The sequence below is a fragment of the Falco peregrinus genome, chromosome 4, assembly GCF_023634155.1.
Source record: "Falco peregrinus isolate bFalPer1 chromosome 4, bFalPer1.pri, whole genome shotgun sequence".
NCBI classification, from domain to species: domain Eukaryota; kingdom Metazoa; phylum Chordata; class Aves; order Falconiformes; family Falconidae; genus Falco; species Falco peregrinus.
The window spans coordinates 64,385,493-64,406,468 of record NC_073724.1 but is presented as its reverse complement, the minus strand read 5'-3'; the positions used below and the strand labels follow the sequence as shown (position 1 = coordinate 64,406,468).

At 37.8% G+C, this 20,976-nt stretch overlaps 1 protein-coding gene across 1 annotated transcript in view; it reads left to right on the top strand.

The window, feature by feature from the left end:
- The window catches only part of PCCA (propionyl-CoA carboxylase subunit alpha), a 292,537-nt gene that overhangs the window by 48,196 nt on the left and 223,365 nt on the right, over positions 1 to 20,976 (top strand). Inside the window, exon 6 of the mRNA XM_055802742.1 lies at positions 265 to 318. Within this exon, the coding sequence (XP_055658717.1) occupies positions 265 to 318 (54 nt within the window). The remainder of the gene's footprint in view (positions 1 to 264; positions 319 to 20,976) is intronic.

The following is a 20,976-nucleotide window of genomic DNA, read 5'->3' as shown; positions in this document are numbered from 1 at the left end:
GGAGTGTGTCCATTGCTCTGCACACAGCACCTTTCTCTCTAGTTAAGTAAGGAATGTTTGTTTCAGAAATGGCAGTTCAACCAGCGAGTCTTTACAGCTTGATGTAGGACAGAGAAATGAGTGTGTTAAGATAGTTTCAGAATGTATTAACTAGTTTAAATGCTTAGTGATCTACTTCACCTTCCTCAATATTTGAAAAGGTCCTAGCAAATTTGGTGTCAGGCTTCAGAACTCAATCAATTTTTTTTTTTTTCTCCCCCCAAGGTACACCCAGGATATGGGTTTCTTTCAGAAAACAAAGAATTTGCTAGACGTTTGGTAAGTTATTTCTAGTTATTTGGCTGTCAGTGATGTCCTAGGTGGCATATAGTCATTCCAAGGTATCTGAGGAGTCAAGATACTTATTCAAGGCAGATCTAAAAGATACCTTAAGATAGGAGACTTCAGTATGCTTTCTGTGCATGTGGTTTTATTGCATTTGAGGGTGTAATTGCAGACCCTTTTCCTTTGGGAAAAGGGGAGGTGCCTATTTGTAAGAACTTTACCAAGGATGTAAGAACCTTTTGGCATTTTCACTCGTGCCTGTACTGTTTATGAGGCTGCGCTGTAAAACTGGGTCACTGAAATAATCTAGGTTAAAAGTATCTGGTTTTAAGTGATCATTTTGGTGATTCATAGCACAGCTGGTGAACAGCTGTATCAGCGGCCCTGAGAAGGTGCTGAACTGCATTTTCAGGATGGGAGTAGAAAGCTGTTTAAAAACTGGCTTCTCTGCTGGTGGTCATGCATTGTGGAGCTGTGTTCTCTGAAAGGACCAAGAGAGTCAAGAGGGTGCTGTTTTCACTTAGTGTGTGAATTCATAAAAATTATTATTCACAACCTCTTTACCTCAGTGGAGTTTTTATTTATCACAAAAATAGATATATGGCCTTTTTACTGATTTTATTTTTTTGGGAAAACTTTCGTGCAGCTGCTTATAAATTTGAGCAGTGCTAGGAGAAAGTTATATGCAAAGTGTTTTAAGCAAAGTCCTGAGTGGATGCTGTGTGTGTAGTCACTGCATATCATGTGTTTTTATTGTCTGTTGGTTTCACTGAGAATAAGTACAAGCACATAGTACACTGAAATTTCCAGTAAAAAGCTGTTGCAGCTACCAACTTTGTTACAGAGGTAAATGAACCATACAGCTGAAAAAAACCTCAATCATTTTACAGGCAGTAAGATAAATTTGTTGCTTGTTTTGAGAGTAATTTGCACCTTTTTGATTCAGGGTAAAAAAGACAGATGAGGAATATGCTTCTATAAAATGATAGCTCTTTAGTTCTTAGCATTTGTAGAATAGCTCTTGTTTCCACATCTCTTCCTTGATTATGTCCCTTTTGGTTTGAGTTCTAATTGTAATACAGACCTTTACTGTTTAGTTGGTGTTAGAGAATACCACCTGTTCACTAAGGAGACTATTTGGGAATGAAATCTCAAGTTTTTATACTTCATAGTTGCTGTGCTTTTTTAAAAGCCCCCAGATAAAAACAAATGTATATTCTGTGTGATGATGAGTGCATCCTGCTGGTTGCTGGGTGGTGGTGGTCATAAAGTTGAAAGGAATTCTAAACACTTGGCGTTTGCCGGGATTTACCAAATCTAGGGTAATCTCTTACATGTTATTTTCATGCAGTTGGGCAGCTTCCTTTTATCACTGTTCTGCTTCATGTACCAGAGCCTCTTTTTTTAGAGGGAAGATTCCTGGCTTAATTTATAACAAACTGTGTTCCCACTGGATTAGACCAGCAGGATAACTGGCTTTAGTTGACAGTTCCTGGTTTTTTAATAACAAAAAAATTAATTGAACAGAAGTGCTTGCTCATGCTCTTTTGCTTTATATTTTGCTGCCAAACATTGAAATTTGATAGTTATTACTCCAAACTGGGTGCATTTCCTAGTAATCTCCAATTTGATGTAAATTACAATATTGGTGACATGACAACCTGGAAGGCTTTTTTTTTGGTGGGATTAAACTGAAATGGAGGAAGTGCAAACATTCCTGTGATTCCCCCCCCTTCCCATTTCTCATCTTTTCACTCAAATCCTTAGAATAGTGAATTCCTGAAATAATGTGGTGACTAGAAACATGTTCAAGTTTGGGTTGGTGCTACAGTCTCAAAATAGCTTTTAATTATGTTTGAGAAACCTGGTGTGTTCCCTTCTCAAAAAATATAATAAAACAAGGTAGTTCTACTTTGCTTTCTCAAATGCACTATTTAAAGTCTCAATTAAGGCAGAATCATGCTTTCCTTCATGTCAGTGGCTCTAGAATACCAAACCCCTCATGAGAATTGGTGAAACAACCTGTTTTTTTTATCACTGAGGGCTGGTTATGTTTTTTTCAAGACACCCCGATTAATATATTTAGGAGGAGTACTTGCCTGCTGTTTCTTTTCTTTATTAAAACCTATAACAAATGTTAGAAAACTGTTGTGAAGTTGTCAAAGATGTGTTTTTATTCTGTTTCCTTTCTCCCTTTCCCTTCCTTTTCGCATACACTGTTTTGTTCTTTTGTACTGAAAGTATTGATGAAACTTGTGAAACCTGGGCTTATTTCCTGGTGTGCATCTGTACTTTTAAAACAAAATATCTAGATTCAGAAATAGAGAGCTACACTAAACTTACTAAACTTGCCAATCTGTCTGTAAGAGCTGTAATGAGCTCAAAGCAAAGCTTTGTCTTCAATTAACATGTGGAGGGTCAGTTCACATGTAATCCCACTGTGTGTGTTTTGAACAAAAGCATGGCTTTTTATTCATTATTGCCTAAATGACTCATGGAATAGCACACTGCTATAGACAGTCCTTGTGAAGAACTTGATGGATACATTTAGAGTATTGAAAATTAGTAGTCTTCCCCCCCTTCCTTTAGAAACTTAATTTTGTTCTCTCTTAGAATGGGGGAGAGCACAAATAAATGATCTGTTGTTTCCAAAACAAAATTTGAAAAAAGCAATCAGTGGGTGAATATCTGGCATGTTGTTTATTATGATCCCATAAAAAAGTTGGTGCTTTCAGCCCTCTCTTCATGTGTATCTATTCTGGTAGCTGTTGGTGGCTGACAGAAAAGGGATCCATGGAATTTATATCAAGTGAGTCTGTCAAAGGTTACCTAAACCTTAAGGTCAGTTTCTTAAAGATGGGTATTTTAATGTGAAATCTTTTGTAAACCTTTTAAGCTAATGCTGATAAAACTAGTTATTATGTAGAATAATAAAACATGGGTTTGTGCAAGTGAATCTTACTTTGCATTTTGATTTTTAATTCAGAAATTTGAGCTATCCAACTTGGAACTCTTGCCGTGCTTTATAAAAATGATCTGTACATTGGAGTTGTAAAATATAGTGTGTAAGTTGTTACTTACAGTTTATGTATGCAGAGATATTTGCATGTAAGCTGTTTGCTTCCTTCAAGAAATAATTCCATAATATTCAGTATTGACACAAATCTAAAGGTGCAGTTAAAATCTATTGCCACACTGGAAAAGAAAAAGTAGTGTCTTTGCCAGATACTATGCTGAGCTGCAAGAACAATTTGTTCCTCCATGCTTTAGAAGAATTTGCTAGTGACCTCTGTATTTATGTTAGCTTGTTTAGTGTTTCCCATTATATAAAATTAATGCAGACCCTTTCTGAGAAGCTCTGTAACCTCTATTGTCTGCAGCAGGTCTTTGAAATTCAGTAAGGAGAAAGCTCTGAGACTAAGATTGAGCCTTTTGGTTGGCCTGTTTTTGAAAGATACACTTTTCTGAAATTGCAATTTTCCTTTCCTTGCTTGCAAACCTCTAAGGCAGGTGTTGTGGCGGGGGGTGAGGGTGCTGAGTCAGGTCTCTTCACATGTCAAATACTTTGGGATTGGCCCATGGTCCCGGTGCCTCTTTATTTCCTTCTTTTCTTACCTGACTGAAGGGAATGGGGGAGAAAAGAGAGAGAAAGCAACTGTGTGGCTGGGTTATACAGTCATTATTCCAGAGTCAGTGCTGCTTCTTGTAGTCTATCTGATGTTAGCAGCAAGTAGGAGCCTTACTTCTGTAGCTGAGGTTATGTGTGTTCTTGCTTCCTGATAATGGTTGGAAGCTTGACCCTTGGTGCGTGGTGGCTTGGTGTTGCAGTTCCTTATAATGGGATCAGTTTTCCTCTTTTTAATTGAAAGGAAAACACAAATGAACTTCCCCTTCCCCTTCTGTCACAAAAGTATCTTAAGAAGCTACTGGGTAAATTGGCTAAATGAACACTGTTCCTTTTTAAAGTGTAGTATGAACAATACCAGTTTGCAGGATTTATACTTTCAGTGTATTTTGCTCTCTTGCACATATGTATATGATAGAGCTCCTGCTTTCATTGGTGTGCATTGTTGTGTATTTTCTTCAAGAAACCTGTGGAATTTGTGCATAACGTAATCTTCAGATGGTAAGAATTAAGTTTAGAAATGCAACCTTTATCTGGAATATTTTTCTTGAATGCAGCCTTGACAATACTATCCTGATGCTCTGTTTCTTGATGCAGACAAAGCCAGCCACCAAAAAAAGCCTGAAATCTCCTCCTTGTGATAGAAGCCATAAACATGGTGGGACAAAAGTATTCACTTTTGGAATAAAATATGGACCTTCTTGGAGTTCCTAGTGGAACCTATTTTTTATCCATCTTTTGTGCCCTTTTAGCAGCTACTGTTTGGCATGACTAAGGGGAGAACAAAGCAGCAGGCACTATTTCTCTTTACCTTTGAAGCTAGATTAACATTCTTGGTGGAATTAAAAAAACCCAACAATGTATTGTCTGAAATAAATGAGCAAACAATGTATATGGAAATGATTGCATGTTTGTAAATAGCTGTTAAGTTTGAGATGGAAAAGGTAAACCAAAAACTAACATATGTCATCCCCTGTAAGGGCACACATCTGACATGTGAAGAATTTTGTGCTGGTGGATCCATAACCCTATGCAGAGCTAATTATGGGATTAGTCACCTGTTAACTCTTAATGGCAGCAGTGTTTCCTCACTGGCTTTGTTACTCGTTAGCAAATTCTGATGCTCCTTTATCGTGATTCAGTGGACATAACATTTTTGAGAAGCATTTGGTATGATTTTCATGCTGTTTCCGCATGCATTAGCGCCCTACCTGCCAATTCACGTGACTGGTTAGTATTTCTGCTTTCCAAATTGCAAAGTGGTGGTTGAAAAAGGCAGCTTTGGAAATGCGGTGTTAAGAAGCTACTTATGGCAGAGAGTGTATCCTTCAAGGAGTGGGGCAGACAGAGCTGTTAATGTGGGTTTCTTAGTCTGTTCTGCAATGCGTAGCATGTCTTTTTCTGCCTAAGTGGCAAAGCGCTTACAGCGCTGTCTGTGGTGCCTTAAGGTGCTTTGTCTGATGTCTGATGGAGACTGTGCCTTTGCTGGGTAATAAAGATTAGGCAATGTACTTGTCTAGGTGAACAGGTCACCGATTTTCCCGGCTGGAAAGCTGTGCCTGTGGGACTGTAATGTTGATGGGTGACGGCTTACCGTCTGAGGCATAATGCTTCTGAATGTTATTTGTATTCTTGTATTAATCACAAGTAGGCTTTTTTCTTGGAAAAAAATCTGAATCATCTGCAATATCAGGTTGTGTGAAATCCATGGAAGTGATAAATACTGCATGTATTAAGTCATGGGCAGTATTTGTCAGACGTTACTTGTCCTCTGCTAGTGCATGTGAGCTAGAAAAATGACATGGAGTCATTTGAACTATCTGCTTAGACACTTCCTGGTGTGAAAGTAGGAAGGCTGTATTACTTTGTTACTGTAGAAAATGTCACAGAACTTTGCTAAAAGCATACGATGGGTTACGTTATCATCAGTGTCCGGTTTGATTGCCTATGCTACAAAAATTGATACCACTTCTGCTCTGTTGCAACTTCCAAATCTTTTATCTTGAGGAGCTGCTGTGTACAGCTAGAGTGCTTTTCTTGAAGTATAGGCTTCTGTCTAAACTTGAAGTCTCAGGGTGCATATCCACAGGTCTTGTGGATATGCATGTGTTTAAAGATGTGGGGTGGTCTTTTGGGTGGCTTGTGACAGAAATGTTCTCCTTCCTTTTGAGTCTTTTGCCTAAATGCCATAATCTTAGTGTGTGGTTTTGTTTCTTTTTCTTGATCTGCTGATCGGGCAACTTCCGCTGACATGGCAGTCTTGACCTATTTGTATTTGTTTTTCACTTAGAATAAGCCTTTATTTTTAACTTGTGTTTTTTTATAGCTGTGTATTTTTTTTAAAGTCGCTTATGTTGAAAACTTGTAACACATGCAAGTGTTCTTGGAAAAAGCACAAACACAAAACCTCTTGATTTAAATAGTAATGTCAAGCAACTTGAGACTCTCAGTGGATGAAATGTGGGTTTGTGTGAGTTCTGGAACGATTTAATGCTGTGCATGTGATTAAAGAATACATTAAGAATGATTTTTGCCTATCTGGACTATCATAAGTCATTTAATATTTCTCATGAGATGCCTTTCAACAGCAGCGCTTTGGCACACTTATTAGGGTGTGTGGTTCTGCAAATGAATGTTTTTTTGGAATCCCGATTTGTAGAAATTAGTTATTTCTTGACATGCAGTGTCACTGCAATAGCACTTACTTCCAGGTTTGCTGGAATCCTTCACATTGCTTCTGAAATGCTTTGTTCTGTCCTCTTTCTTCCGCTGTTGCTGTGTCTGGTTGTAAGAATAAATCTTCTTGCTTTGTTTCCACAATTGCAATTATATTAATTGTATATAACTGTGTTTTTCCTCATTGCAATAGCAGAAAGCTTGTGAGTGTAATGCTCTATAATTTTTATATAGGTAACACTGTTTCCTTTAACTTTCTGTGGTTTTATTCTACTATTGATTTGCAGTGATGCAGACAAGCTTGTCTGGTTATGGTGAACTCTGTCCATTCTGAGCAAAGGTGATTTGTTAGTTTGTCCTGTTTGTAAGCTAGCGTGGTAACCTTGAAAATGTGATGTCCTTCTCTGTTTCCAAATCAGTTTTAAATGGCCCATTGATACCAGTGGAGTTGGATTAGACTTGAACAGTTAAGAGGTGCGAAGTCTTTGAAATAAGAACTTCTGTTGTCCTGTGGATTTTAATATACTTTTGTGGCAAGGCAGGTGTGAAGATTCAGCTCAGAATTCAACAACAACAATGCTTCCTCAATAATCACTTTTTTTTTCTGCCTACATTTTAAGAAATAATACGTTTTATAGTGATAGATGATTTGTGTTCAGCAGTTTCACATTGCAGATTGGACACTTAAGGGTTTCTATATATTCTTCCTAAAATATGCACATCAAGGAAATTAATTCTGGCTTTAAAGATGGATGCAGTTTAGTGATTGAGTGGATTATTTTTTTTTGTGTGTGTACCACTACAGAGGTGAAATCTATTGAAACAAGGATGTTTGTGATAGAACCATTTTCTCTCCCACAGTTCTTACTGTTTAATCTTCTGTTCCCTTCTGTAGTTGAAAACTAAATGCAGGAAGTTATGAACCAAAATCTGTTTACTGAAGTTACACTACTAGCCAGCAAAGATGGCTTCTTACAGCATACTGTATTTTCATACATAAGGGCTTTTGTTACTGATAGTGGTGTGTTACACGAGGAGGGATATGAACATGCAAGCCTTTCATCCTAAGGCTAGGAGGTAATTACTTTTGAGGTAAGAGGAAAACTTTCTCAATTTATTTGTAGAATTTTGTTTAGCTTGAAGACACTTATCTGTTGCAATAAGTGATGCTCTGTGTTTTTGTGTTCCTCTGTTTTAGTGACTCTCTAAGAATGAAGATGGTCTGTTGAGTCTTCATTCCTAATTCACACCCTTCTTTAGTTGGCTTTTTGTGTTTGAGTTTTAGGAGGGTAATGTCTCCTACTTTCTGACACTTTTAGATCAGATTCTGATACTTGACCTCTAATGGATCTACTGAGACTGTGAAAGAGCTTCATGAAGGGAGGATCATGACTAGCAGCTCTTTCAAAGGCCTGTGAGTGATTTCCACGTTAGCTGAAAGGCTTTTGATGAACATGTTTCTAAAGATGACCTATTATCCTGGATTGGTCAGAATTTTTTGGGGCGGCTTTGTTTTTCATGGTATGTGACTGTAATCTTCAGGAAGTATTTTCTTGAAGTTAGTACTTAAGATCATGTTGAATTATCAGAACTTGATCTTACAGTTCTATAAACTTAGATTTTATCTTATGCTGCTGTTCAGTTCCTTTTATATTGTTGTATCTGTCTTGTTCAAAACTGTTCTGTAGGTATTTAATATGTCTGCAGTATGTTTTATTGCTGCTGTAAAGTGGTCAGATATTCTGAATAGTTGCTACAGCAACAAGACTTAATATACTTGTTTGTTCAGCATACCACAGGATTCACTTGTTTGAAAATCACTTCTTGGGCAGGAGGTTGTAGTCTAGCTTTTCTGTGGTCTCTGAACTGTTCCAGCTGCTTCTGCGTGTTGAAGCCACTGTCTTATGCCAGATACGATTGGTTATTGAAAGTGCATTGAAACATGGGAGAAGTTCAGTTTTATTTTTTACTGTTGCATAGATCCACCAGTTACAGAAGCAGCGGAAGCTGTAAAGGATGCAAGACAAGCTATATTCAGGCATGTCAGAATTAAGTAAAGTTTTGCAGTATTTAAACTGTTTAATTTCACTTGATAACTGTTTAATGTCACCTCTTGGCCAGTTTCATGAAACTTAAATTAAAAATGGGGTTACTATCAATGTGCATGCATTCCTGATTGGACATTTCACACATTTGTCCAGCTTCATAATTTTTACATCAGAATTGTGTAGAAAGCATATACCTGCTGAACTCACTGTTCAGAGGTCAGTTCTTTAATTGATACTAAATTATGGCTTTCGGTACACACAGGGTTAAGTGAAAAGTTTGCAGTAATATCTAGTGAGCTTTTTTCCTTTAATGTGCTCATTAGCAGTGGCAAGTCCAGGTTTTAGCACACGTCAGTAATTTACATTTCATTGCTGAGTGGCTGCCCTTGTTCAAGAGTTGTTTCTAAGCTGATGAATATACTTGTGTTGGGAATAAACTGAGTAGAAGAATTGAAAGCCAAATACCCTGCCAGGCTTTTCAATGGGTGCCGAAGTTTCTAGTGGGTCACTGATTAGTAATGCATGGAGTAGCAGGGAAATGCAAAGATGATGTCTAGAAAGGTTACTTCAGGTAGGTTTTACCATCAAACTCCTCTCTATCTGTAACTGCCTTTACAGTCACTCTCCTCAAAATTCTTCTCATGGCAGGCCTTCTCCTAATATGAGAATGTGGTACCTTAGATAGACATCCCAACCAGCTTACTTTTTGAGAGATGGCACAGGAGAGTAATACTCGTGCAAGGAGTCCTAGAAGCAAATGATCTTAGTGGGCTGTACAGTTTCCTGGTATCAGATTATGATGATGATGGGGATCTCTGTAAATATTTGCTCTTGCCCTTTTTTCTTTCTTCTGCTTCATCTGATACTGACTTGTCTTAGCTCGAAGATGTGTATTGTTCACCGCTGTAATGGCAAATAGATGTGTGTTGGGATGAAGTAGCATTGTGGTTGGCAATTAAGATGCAAGACAAAGGTTACTAACTTTTTTGGGGAAACTGATGCTTTCATGTGGCAACAACATAGTTTGGTAATAAACCCAAACAATTAACTAAATGTATTTGTGGTGGAGTGGTATTCTTGCTATTTTTTTCAAGCTGCTCTAACTATTTTCAGAGCACTATGTGGAAACGTATACTGTGAAATTATACTTCCCTTTGTAGAGAGTCCTGCATATATTTTCTGTCCGAAAGGATAGGTATTGCTAAATTTACATATGTACACGGACAACTAAGCATTTTTATTCCCGATGCCCGTTAGGATCATACTGACGTGTTCTTCAGAACTCTAGCAAAAGAGCACTGGTGCTTACTCTTTCCCACTCTCTCTGTAAGGTATTGTGAACACTGTTTATATTCAAGCTACTTATTATACAGTTTGGGGATGGGGAATGCATTAAACATTTAGAATGGGGGAAAACCAGCAAAAGATATTCCAGAACGTTCTTGTGAATAAAACCTGCCAGTTCATTGTGTAGGAACTTGTGAACCCTTTTATTAGCCTATCTGAACATTAGGTGCATATATTTAAATGAGAATGTTTGCAGAAAGTAGTCATTTGAATATTTTTCACACGCTGGAAATATTTTCATAGCTGCCTTGGTCAAATTTGGAATTCCTATTGTTAATCTGCAAAATAGCTACTTGGGTTGTCTGGGAAGAGCGTTGCCTTTAGCGCTGTGCTAACACGTTGAAGGAATCTGAAGTAGTAATTCAGAACCTCAGTTGACTGAGACTGTGACTAGACAACAAATAGTAGTTTATGAGCTAACAGGTACCAACGTATCTATAGATGTTGCTGGAAAGGCTTTTTTTGATTATGAGCCAAGACATTTTTGATGGCTCATAATAAAATAACTGGGGAAAATTATGCTTTTTTTTTTTAATAAACATCTGTCAGATACTTTGCCTTGTGGTTAGGACACTTTAATGTTCTTTACTCTTTCAAAAAGCTGGAGTTAATCACAGCTAAGCATGGAAAAGACATTGAGCTAGTAAACACCCCCCCCCCCCCCCCCCCCCCCCCCCCCAGTCGAGAAGGTGTCTGAGTGGAGCTTCCACAGGAGCGGGGAGAACATTTTACACTTTAAACTTAGAATGGTTTTGGTTTCTTTTTTTCAGTTGCAGCTGCATAAAGTATTTGTAGCTTCATGTCTTAGTGTTGGACTGTGGTTCTGAATTGATCAAAAAGGGAAGGGGTGAAGAGTGCTTTCAGTTAAGATTTCCTCTTGCAGATTTATGGAGGGGCAGGCTTCTGGGATGGGGGCTTAGCCTCTACTGAATAGGTCCTCTAGCTCTGACCTCCTGCTGCCTGGCTGAATGTGCTTCGTGATGGCTGACTAAACAAATGGTGGCTATTGTGCATGCTGCTGCCCTTGTCATTTAAGAAAGATTAAGTTGTACTCTAAGGCACTGTCTACTGTATGTACTTCTGTGCAGGGCTGTGCAGTTCTTAAAAGGCAGGTGAACTGTTTGGTTTCTGGATCTTGTGGCTTTTTGGTGCTTTGATCCTTTTCTTGATTGAGCAAGAGTTGTGGCTTGTAGCTACCTGTGTGTGATCTGGTACAAATGGTTTATAACTGTGAATGCTAGGGCAAAGCTGTTACTGTACCAAAGCTAACTTTGAGTAGGATAATGATTCTTTGATCTTTGGTACAGGATCTGTCCTCAAAATGTGAAGGATATTCCTGCAGGTTGGTTGTTTTGGGTTTTCTGGGGAGGGTTTTGTTTGTTTTAGTCTAAACTTTGAATTGGCTTTTTATGGAGCGAGAGGCAGACTTGTGTCAGCCAAATTGGTGTAGTCCATAACCATATCTGTCTTCAAGGAGATTTTTGGTAGCAGGCGTCTAGAAAATTCAACACACATGCAGCCCATACTGCAACGTTCAAAGGATACTTCTCAAGTTGCTCAATTTAAGTAATAGGTGTTGTGACATATGTGGTACTTCAGACATAACTTCTGTGTCCCCAAACTTGATTAAAAAATTTTTAGTCTGAGAGGACAATAAGTACGCATCCATCAGTTTCTGCATCTTTTAGGAAGCCAGAGAGTAACATCAGTAAGGGATACTGCAGTCTCTTATTTTCTGTGTATATTTTTACTGTTCTTTGCAGAAAGAACACTTTAAGATGGTACCCAACTAAAACACCTGAATTTTGTAAGACTTTTACTTTTATTCATTAATTCTATTGTAATAATCCAGATAAATAATTCCTGTAGCAGCCATATTATACAACTGTAACCTTTTTTGGTAAATGGCTGTTGGTTTTTTTTTTTTAAAGACTTGTAGTGGGCTACCCGAATACTGTGTGACCTTTTACATCTACAAAAGCTGAAAATGCATGTATGTTGTGTATGTAGAACATGCTTAGCACAGAAGGGCTCTCATGAATCCAGTGTGTAGATGTGCTTTTCAAAGGCAGGCAGCAGGTGTGCTGCAGAGTGGTGCTTCCACCTGTCCCACCCAGAGAAGATGAGTTTAATTTGCTCTGGCTGGAAAGTATAAAGAGTAAGTTCCCTGATTAGATTTTTTGGCAAGGTGTCTTGCTGGCAAGCTGTGCTTAATCTTAGGGTGTTAAATTCAAAGCCACCGTGCTAAAATAACATTGGGCTTTTTAAAAGCAGGTTACCCAAAAGATCAAAATGCCCAAATGAAGACTCCTTTCATTTGGGTTTCTCGTGTGCACATGCACGCGTGCATTGACACAGTTTTGCATTAGGTAGTTGCTTGATTCAGTGGGACTCTTGCCTTGCTTAAAGGCTCAGTATTTCTTTGTGTTCACTCTTCAGCATTTGGCTTCAGACAATATTCAGACCTTGCATTGGGCACATGTATATTTAATTTAGCTGTCAGACTTTGTTCATCTGTAGCATATTTGTCAATTTTATGTATTATAATGCAGTTCTCAAAACACCTTGCTGCTCTCGCTTCCCTCCTGCTCAGCTCAGCTCCTGCTATTTCCTTGCATGCTGTCCTCCTTTCTTTTCTTTCCGTGTTCAAAAACGTCTTGGCTTTTTCATCTAGAAAGCATAGGGAGGTCAGAAGATAAGTGGCCTTATTTTCAGTTATTTCCAACTGCAAGGAGTAATTTCAGATAGTCCTGTTTGGATCCTGTGTCCAGTGGGTGGGGCATGCTCTGGTTCTAATGAGTTTTCATATCACCTGACAGCTAGACTCTCCAAAATTTCCTAGAAGATTGTGTAAATTGAGGCTTTCAGTGGCTTATGAACTGAAATATGGGTGACTTTTTCGTGAGAATTAAGAAATTATTTATGATAGAACATATTTAGTGTGATACAACATGGCTTCCATTCTGATTTCATAGTTGTTGATTCAAGTCCTCCAGCTTCTATGTGAAACTCCTGTCACCTCATTTTAAATAACAATTTAAACAGTGTTATGGCTATTCTTTCTCTTAATTCTTTACTGAAAGTTCTAGCTTTTTGCAGATGCTTAAAGAGATTCTTGTGTGAGGAATACTTGGAGTGGAAGACTGAGTCTAATGAGATTTAGAATTTGACAGAAGTGTATTCAAGTAACAGCATTTACAAAGAATGAGTAAGGGGCACTCTTAAATTCTGCTGTCATATAGGCTAGCTCTGCCTCTCCACTGTAGGCTAGCTTTGCCTCTGCGCTATGCCTATGCCAGAAAGTGTGTATGATAACAAATTTATCTACAAGATTCTGTTATACTTCAGATGTTAATATTATGTTAGGTTGTGTGGTAGATTATAGTTGTACTTTTTTTTTTTTTTTTTACAAGAGCCTTTTTGTGTTTAGATACTTCCAACTATACAAAACACTTTTCTAGTCATTTCAGGGCTTGATAACTTCAGGGTTCATTGCCCCTGTACATTTTTCAAATTATTAGCTTCCTAATGCTTACAGCTTTAATTTACCCCCTACCGATATCCTTAAATGGGTTTTCAAGAATTTTGAAAGTGGACTACTATAGTTGTATTTCAGTGTTGGTCCTGACTGACACAGAATTTCTTAAGTAGCCTCCACAATTAAAGGGATGGGAGGTTCAAACAGCTCCTACGGCAAGAAGCTAAAGATTCTCTTGAAAATAAATTTGTATTTGGTTTCCTAGAGTGTTTTTGCTTTGCTTACTTCTGATGATTTGCATGTTGCTTTTGTGAGTGCTTTTCCTCTCAAATGTAACTTAAATGTATTAAGTGGGGTATGTGTTCTTGAAATGTAAAAATAATACTAAAACATTTGCTTTTGTTTGGGGGAAAAAAAAAAAAAGATAAACATCTGACATGCTGCATGCCTCACAGCATAAAAAAATCCATAAGGGGCAACTTAAAGAATTGAGTACGTACATTGTATCCATGGAAGTGACGTTAACTACATATTTACTTATTAAGTTTTGATTATATTAAGCATATAATTCATGCTATTGTTTTAGCTTCAAGTGCCAGAAAACTACAGAACTATTTTTCTTCGAATTTACAATTTGCATTTTCCATTACAGCCTAAAATTGAAGTAGCAAGGATAAAGTATCTGCAGTGTGTTTATAGGTGAACTGAAGTCTATGCCACTTTGAACCATTCAGTGTTCTGCCACATTTCTGTGGTGAAAGTATTGTTCATGATGACTTCAACACCAGGCATTATTCCTTTTGCAGTTAAACCCAATTGTTATCTTTCCCTCTTCCCCCGTGAGTCTGGCTGTGGGTTTTTTGTGTTGTGTTCCAGTCCGTCCCGTGCCCCCGCCCGCCATGGTTTTTGACTGCTCTGTGATTTAGGGAAAATGCACAAATCAGTTTTCACAGTTGATGTTCCACAGAACTGGAGTCTAGGAAATGTGAGGCCAAGATTTAAAAAATCTTGGTAAAGAGCAGCAGAAGAACAGAATAGGAAAAAATCCCCCAAACCCAAAACATCCAGCCCTGCCCCCCCCCCCCCCCCCCCCCCATTATTGTCTGTATTTTAAGATTCCAGTGCAGATAATTTCTGTGAAGTCTGCATTATCATTCAGTGCAGGAATGGTTTCCTACTGAATGTGTGACTCCATGAATGAAATGTTTGTAGTGCCAGGTATTCTCAGTGTCATGTAATGGCACATCAGTCTTGATACACAATACTATAAAAATGCAGTCATTGCAACTGCCTCTAAAAAGCAGTGAAAGAAAACTGTCTTTTTGAATGATAAAATACTATTCCCTTTTAAGGAATTTCTAGTGTTACATGTTTTGTCTTGCTCAGAGTACAATAAAATTCGATGATGGGATTCAGTTCTAGGAATCGCAAACCTTCCTAAAATATTTGGACAGAAAGGCTGCTACAGGGATAAGTTAGAGGAGTTGAAATGGAGATGGAACTTGGCAAACGAAAAAGCTGGATAATGATTAGATTTCAGCACAGACAGATAAAACTTTGTAGCCTGTGTTCCTGTGATAGTTGGATCCCATTATTAAAATTAGTGAAGTAAAATGGTTACTATTAAGAGTTTAAATTTAACTTTTGATTGCCTGTACTCTCCTATTTGATTATAAGTGTTTTGATCTTGTATTTCCATAAATGAGAAGATAGCTGGAGTTTGTCCTTTGTTACTGTCTTACAGCCTGAAGTTTTATGTGCACATTGGACCACATTGAAGATTACGGTCAAAACTACAGGTGTCATTTTAATATAGTAACTTTAAGGTAATTGTGCCAAAACTGAGATTAATCAGGTATGCTGTACAATTGCAAACTACCAAAACCTGAACTTGAGCCTTAAAATTGTCACAAAGCTCTGGATGATGACTTAAAGGTCAACTTTTGAGTGTGTTGTGGTTTTTTTTTTTTTTTAAAAAAAAAAAACAACATGGAAAATAACTGAGATTATTTTCTTTAGGCAGGAAAGGAAATGTTGTTAGGCATCAAGCAGTTGGTATGTCTTATTGCTTTTTTGAATTGCATTAAAGGAATTTAGCGTTTAGCTGCATTGTCTGCATTGTAATAGCCAATAATGGAGACACTATCTTAAAACAAGGATCCAGTCTGATCTTCCAGGGGTTTTCAAAACTGCTCAAATGTGTCATGGTGACTTAAAAAACCAACAACTCTGAGCTGTTTATATACTGTAACTTCCCATTACTAAGGCAGCTGGCATTTGCTGGATAATAGTGTTGTTTCTGTAAAATAGTTAAGGGTCTTAATTATCCATGCCTTTTTGAAAAATTACACTGGCTATTATGTGAAAGTAAAGTAAAATGTAAAGTATGTGAGGGGTTCTGTATACTCCTATATGGATTACAAAGGTGTGTCATAATATGTACAAATGGTATATGTATTCAGACTAAGAGAAGACTGTTTAATATATTAAGCATTGTGAAATTTTTATTCAGAGATTAAAATAATGAGTTCCAGATTTATTGTGAAATTGGAGCTCCATATGAGTGAGTAAAACAGAAGCTGGCCTTTCAGCAATTTATCCAGCCTGTTCATGGAAAGGTGTGATAAATGGACCAATGTGAGCATCATCATAAGCCAGTAAAAGTGTAAAACACCTTAAATACGTATGCTTTAATAAACTGGTTGAAATACAATATATTGGAAGAGGATCTTGAGATCTGTAGAGTGAATTTAGTTCTGATTTTGTGACCAGCAAGAACCCTTACATGAACCATTCATACACCAGCAATTAAGAGATTTGCTTTTTGCACAAATACTGCTATGTTTTCTGATGTAATGTTGAAGAATAAATAGCCTTGAAAATGTAGTCCTGAAGCTGAACAAAAATTTGCTTGAAAGCAACTAGATTGTAACATCAATCGCATTTAACACTTAAATGACACTACATTTTTTATTTAAGTGTGTAGTAGTGGAGATTGCAAAGTACAGTAAATGTAGTTATATTACAGTATCACTAATGTCTGTTGTTGACTTCATCTGTGTTAGAGTGGAAACCAAAGAACCTAATTATGCTCACCAGATCCCCATTGTGCTAGATGTCATATACACATGTGTAGTGTGCCTTTTTTGGCTTCGTCCAATTCTGTTAGCATCTGAAGGAAAACAAAAAGGAGTGAGCTAAAAATAAACAGGGAAGAAAAGCCTGGGGCTGTAAATGGGGAAACCTTGATCCCTGTACCCACAAAAAAATCTCAGCCCCCACCACTCTCTTGAAAATGGAGAAATGCAAGCAGTCCTTGTGGCTGGGTAAAGCAGTATTCAAAAGTACGGGCATTTGTCCCTCTTTCCTGAGTTACCTGTAAAGCTTCTCCAATGGGAAGAGTCTTGTGCACTTCATTTATAGTGATTTTTCAGCAGAAACCTTGTTTGAAGTGTGAGCAGCAAAGGCTAAAAATTTTCTACCTTTAAATATTTACGGTGCATTATAACCTTAAGGGACTACTTCATGTAGCTTTTACTTGTTTTCTTAAATGATAAGCTCCTGATATTAATTTATAAAAACCTACAGGATTAGGGACTGGGTGTCTGGACTGTAGTTCTTAAAATTAGTTGCCTGGGAAAGAGTGACAGTATTGGTCTTGGTTTCTGTGTTTTTGGAACTTCCCCATCCTATACATAATATTTTTGAATTCTTTTGAAATGTATTTATATTCAGAGTGAAAAACATGATTTATTCCAGACATGAGTTAATGAGTTCCTTATTTTTGTATTTCTTCCCTGTACTGAAAATCTTAGGAGCCAGGATCTTTGTTCATTGTTCCCCAAAAAGCCCATTTTACACACCAGCTCTAATTCATAAGCTGTTTTTTGTATGTGAGTGTCTTCTGTCAATTAGCTCATTTCTTTGCATAGCTAGTATCTCCCATTGTCTTGTACTCATTTAATTTTGATTTTTTATTTTTCAATTTATAATTTGTTGGCTAGACAAACATCAGTTTTATACAAAGAAGCTAATAAATATGCTCTTCAGAATGTGTTTTTTGTTTAAAAATATACACAGACTAAAATTTTGGCATGGGGAAAGGAGTGAATTTAACTTGCCTCTGAGCAGTTAATGAAATACTGTATTAGGATAACGTAGAGAGCGCATTGTGGCACCATATTTAAAATAACAAAGTATTTCACATAGAAGTGGTAATTCTTACTTGTTTTAAAACTTCGCAAAGCTAATCCTTTACACTTACAATATCGTGCTTGCTTTGCACCTGTTTGAGCCTTTTTTGTATGTCATGTTTCAGTGAAGGTTCAGGTACAGCCTGAGGAAGAGGCTTGGGGTAAGAGTTCTGCGGATGCAGAAGTGTTTTTCAGCAATAGCTCTGAAGCTTGTCAGAATCTTTAATTTGGAGCCGGTCCCTCCCACCTTTCACAAGATGAAAGGCATCCATGTTTGGGAACTGAGAAAAGATCTTTCTTTTACAAAGTGATTAACAGGAAACGTTAATAGTTCTAGATGCTTCAGTGATGGAACCAGTTACTTTTTAGGAGGATGATACAGAGCTTGCATGGTAAATTCCTTTCTGTTCTAGCCTTTCTTCCTCCTGGCTGTGAATGTTTCAAGTCCTACTATAGCTCATGCTGGCAGTGATACCTGCGTTGCTCCTGCAAAGCAAGGAATGGGAGCCATAATACTGTCTTCCGTCTTGTGGATATTTGTGCAAAGGTGCAGTTGCTTAATCTTTATAAGCTAGTTATTATGCTGTTGCAAGGAGATGTTGGCCCTGGCCATGTATTCCTGCTGTCTCCCTTGTGCTGGAACAACTATTTATGTAGTCATCTAGAGCAAGCTTAAAAGTAATCCAGAAAGAGAAGTTAATGCTAGCACCAGAAAAATTCAATGGACTAGGTGTGAAAAATTAAAAGCCTGGAGATCAGGACCCCACTCTTTTGTGGCAAAATATGCACTAGATCAACTTAGTCATTGTGGTACAACACTTCTAGCCATTGGCAATTAAATTCCCTATTCATTCCCTCTTTGGCTGAGCCCATCAGAACAAACCTCTTGCTGCAAGTGGTTGTTAGCAGGTGACCACAAGGATGTTGAAGGGACTTTGAGGCTGTAAAATTGGGCTTTCAGGAGTTACAGCATGTTGGGGTTAGAGTTGTTGCTCTGGCATCCTCTGTGTGTGTGCACTGGGATGCAGTTCTCAGTTACTGATGTAGTTTCTCTTTGCCTCGTTGCCTCCCTTCTTGGGTGCAGGAGGTAGGTGGTGAGCAGGGTGGCAGATTCTGAAAAGGTATGTTTAAAGCAATTTGTTTCAATCTGGGATGTGTCCATTACAGAAGTCCTATACAATGTTGATGGGCGTGAAAAAAGCAGGATAAGAAACTTTGTTTATGTATTTGGTGCTCCGGATAAAGTTACAAAGCCACTTTCTGTAAATGTAGCCTTTTGTATATACCTGTGGTTGCTTTTTCACTGCTGTTCTCTCAGAGTATGTTCTGGCTTTAGTTTTAAGGATTTTTTTTTCTGTAGCTTTGAGGAATATCATCTAGTCGTGCATATTTTTCAACATTCAATTCACAAGTGAAAATCCTGTTTGCTAAAAATTTCAAAGTAATTCTATCCCAGCAGATAAATTAGAGGTTGGACTTCTGGAATTTTTTGCATGTCACCATTTTCACATAACTTCACTGAAATACCCAGCAAAACTTTTGCTATTTTAGTACTGTGGTTTTATCTACCATCTTAAGTACTCCTGACTCATTGAGTTTGCAAGGGGGGGGAGGGTTGGGGGGGTGGGAAATAAAATTGGATAGTTGACTAGTGTCTGCTTATGCAAGTTTCTGTCCCCCCTTGCCATCCTCGTTTCTGTGGGGACCTTTTAAAAGAAAGATGTCAACTTTTCAGAAAGATTTTAGGTCCTTATCCTGCAACTGTTTAAGCATGCTTAATTTCAAACACATGCTTATTTACAGGATCCAGATTTGTTTGTTTAATTACTTTACAGCAGGAGTGAAGACTGTCCAACTCTTGGGCCCATCTGCTGGAAGAGAGGAACTTGGTTGTGTATGTTCCAAAAAGCTGTTCCACCCATAACCACTAGACAAAACTTACCTTTCAGATCCAGGGGTGGTGGTATTAAGGGATACCTGATAGATACTTTTGTCACGGTACCTTATCTTGAGCTCAGAATGGTTGTGGTTCACAGGGTGCTGGGCCACAAGGGGATTTTATGGATTGCTTCATTGTAAGTGTCTGTAAATTCTCTAGTACTACATATTGATACATATTATTGACTTGTTTTATTTATGACACTGAAATAGTAAGAAGTTGTTAGTCCAAAACTGTAGCATTGAGTGTTGTTATACCACTAGTACGTCACATTTTGTTCAATAGTTTTAAATATGCCCAATTTCACTCACTCTAGCCAAGAAGTATAGTTTACGCATACTTTTAAAATAGTTTGAAACTTTCATAATATGTAGTGGTGTTTATGATCATATGTAGTTCTTTGTTTTTATTATTGAACTGAAGGCAAAGGACCAAATCTGCTTGCTTGATGTGTGCGAGAATATGTGAGATTAAGAACAGGGCTAATTTGTATATACAAGTCTCGTTACTTAAAAGTTATTAAAATTTGGAGTAATTTTTTCTGTTAAGTTTGCCTACAAAAGTACCTGAGCCTTTTTTTCTAAATTGTATGTGAACATCCACATTTAAGAGGACAACACAATCACACACATCTCTGCCCGTAATACCTAATGTAAACTTCAGGTAAGTGGAGGGAGAGCCTGTGTATGTTGACTGTTGGAACATACAGAAAACCCTCGAATTTTCTTAGAACACTTTCCAAAGGGGAAAAAAAATCAAATCCATTTTTCATTTACTTAAATGCAGCATATTGGACTTCTCTCAGTGGGCAGCTGTGAGAGCTAGTTATCTTTTATTACAGGGTAATTAGTCCACAGTTTTCTCCAAGGAACTGTGTGTAAGGTTTAAATAAGAACATCTTCTATTAGTAATACTACATGTATCCTTTTACAAATAAATGGTGCAGGTGATGACAGTAGTGCTTAACAGAATTCTGTGAATAGGTATCTCTTACTATGGCTGGCTGTGTTGTCTGATGATGTTATCCCATATGTACTAGTACTCGCTGAACTGATGGGAGGGCATCACAGCGATTCTACTTTACCATCCTCCCTCCCTCAGACTGTAGTTGCTTCTCCCAAGTGCTTCCATACCAGTGCTGGTGTAGGGAATTCCCTCTTGTCCCTGCTTGCCCCCAGCTGTGTCTTCCCAGCAGTGTGCTGTATCCTGTGGTGGCTTCCTAATACAATCGGATGAGCTTGTGTTTTGGAGATGGGAACCTTTGGATGGGATTTCTTTTGTTTTAAAACAATAATTCCATTGATCTAACAGATATTGCTTTTGTCTGCAAAACTAAAGGAGCAGCA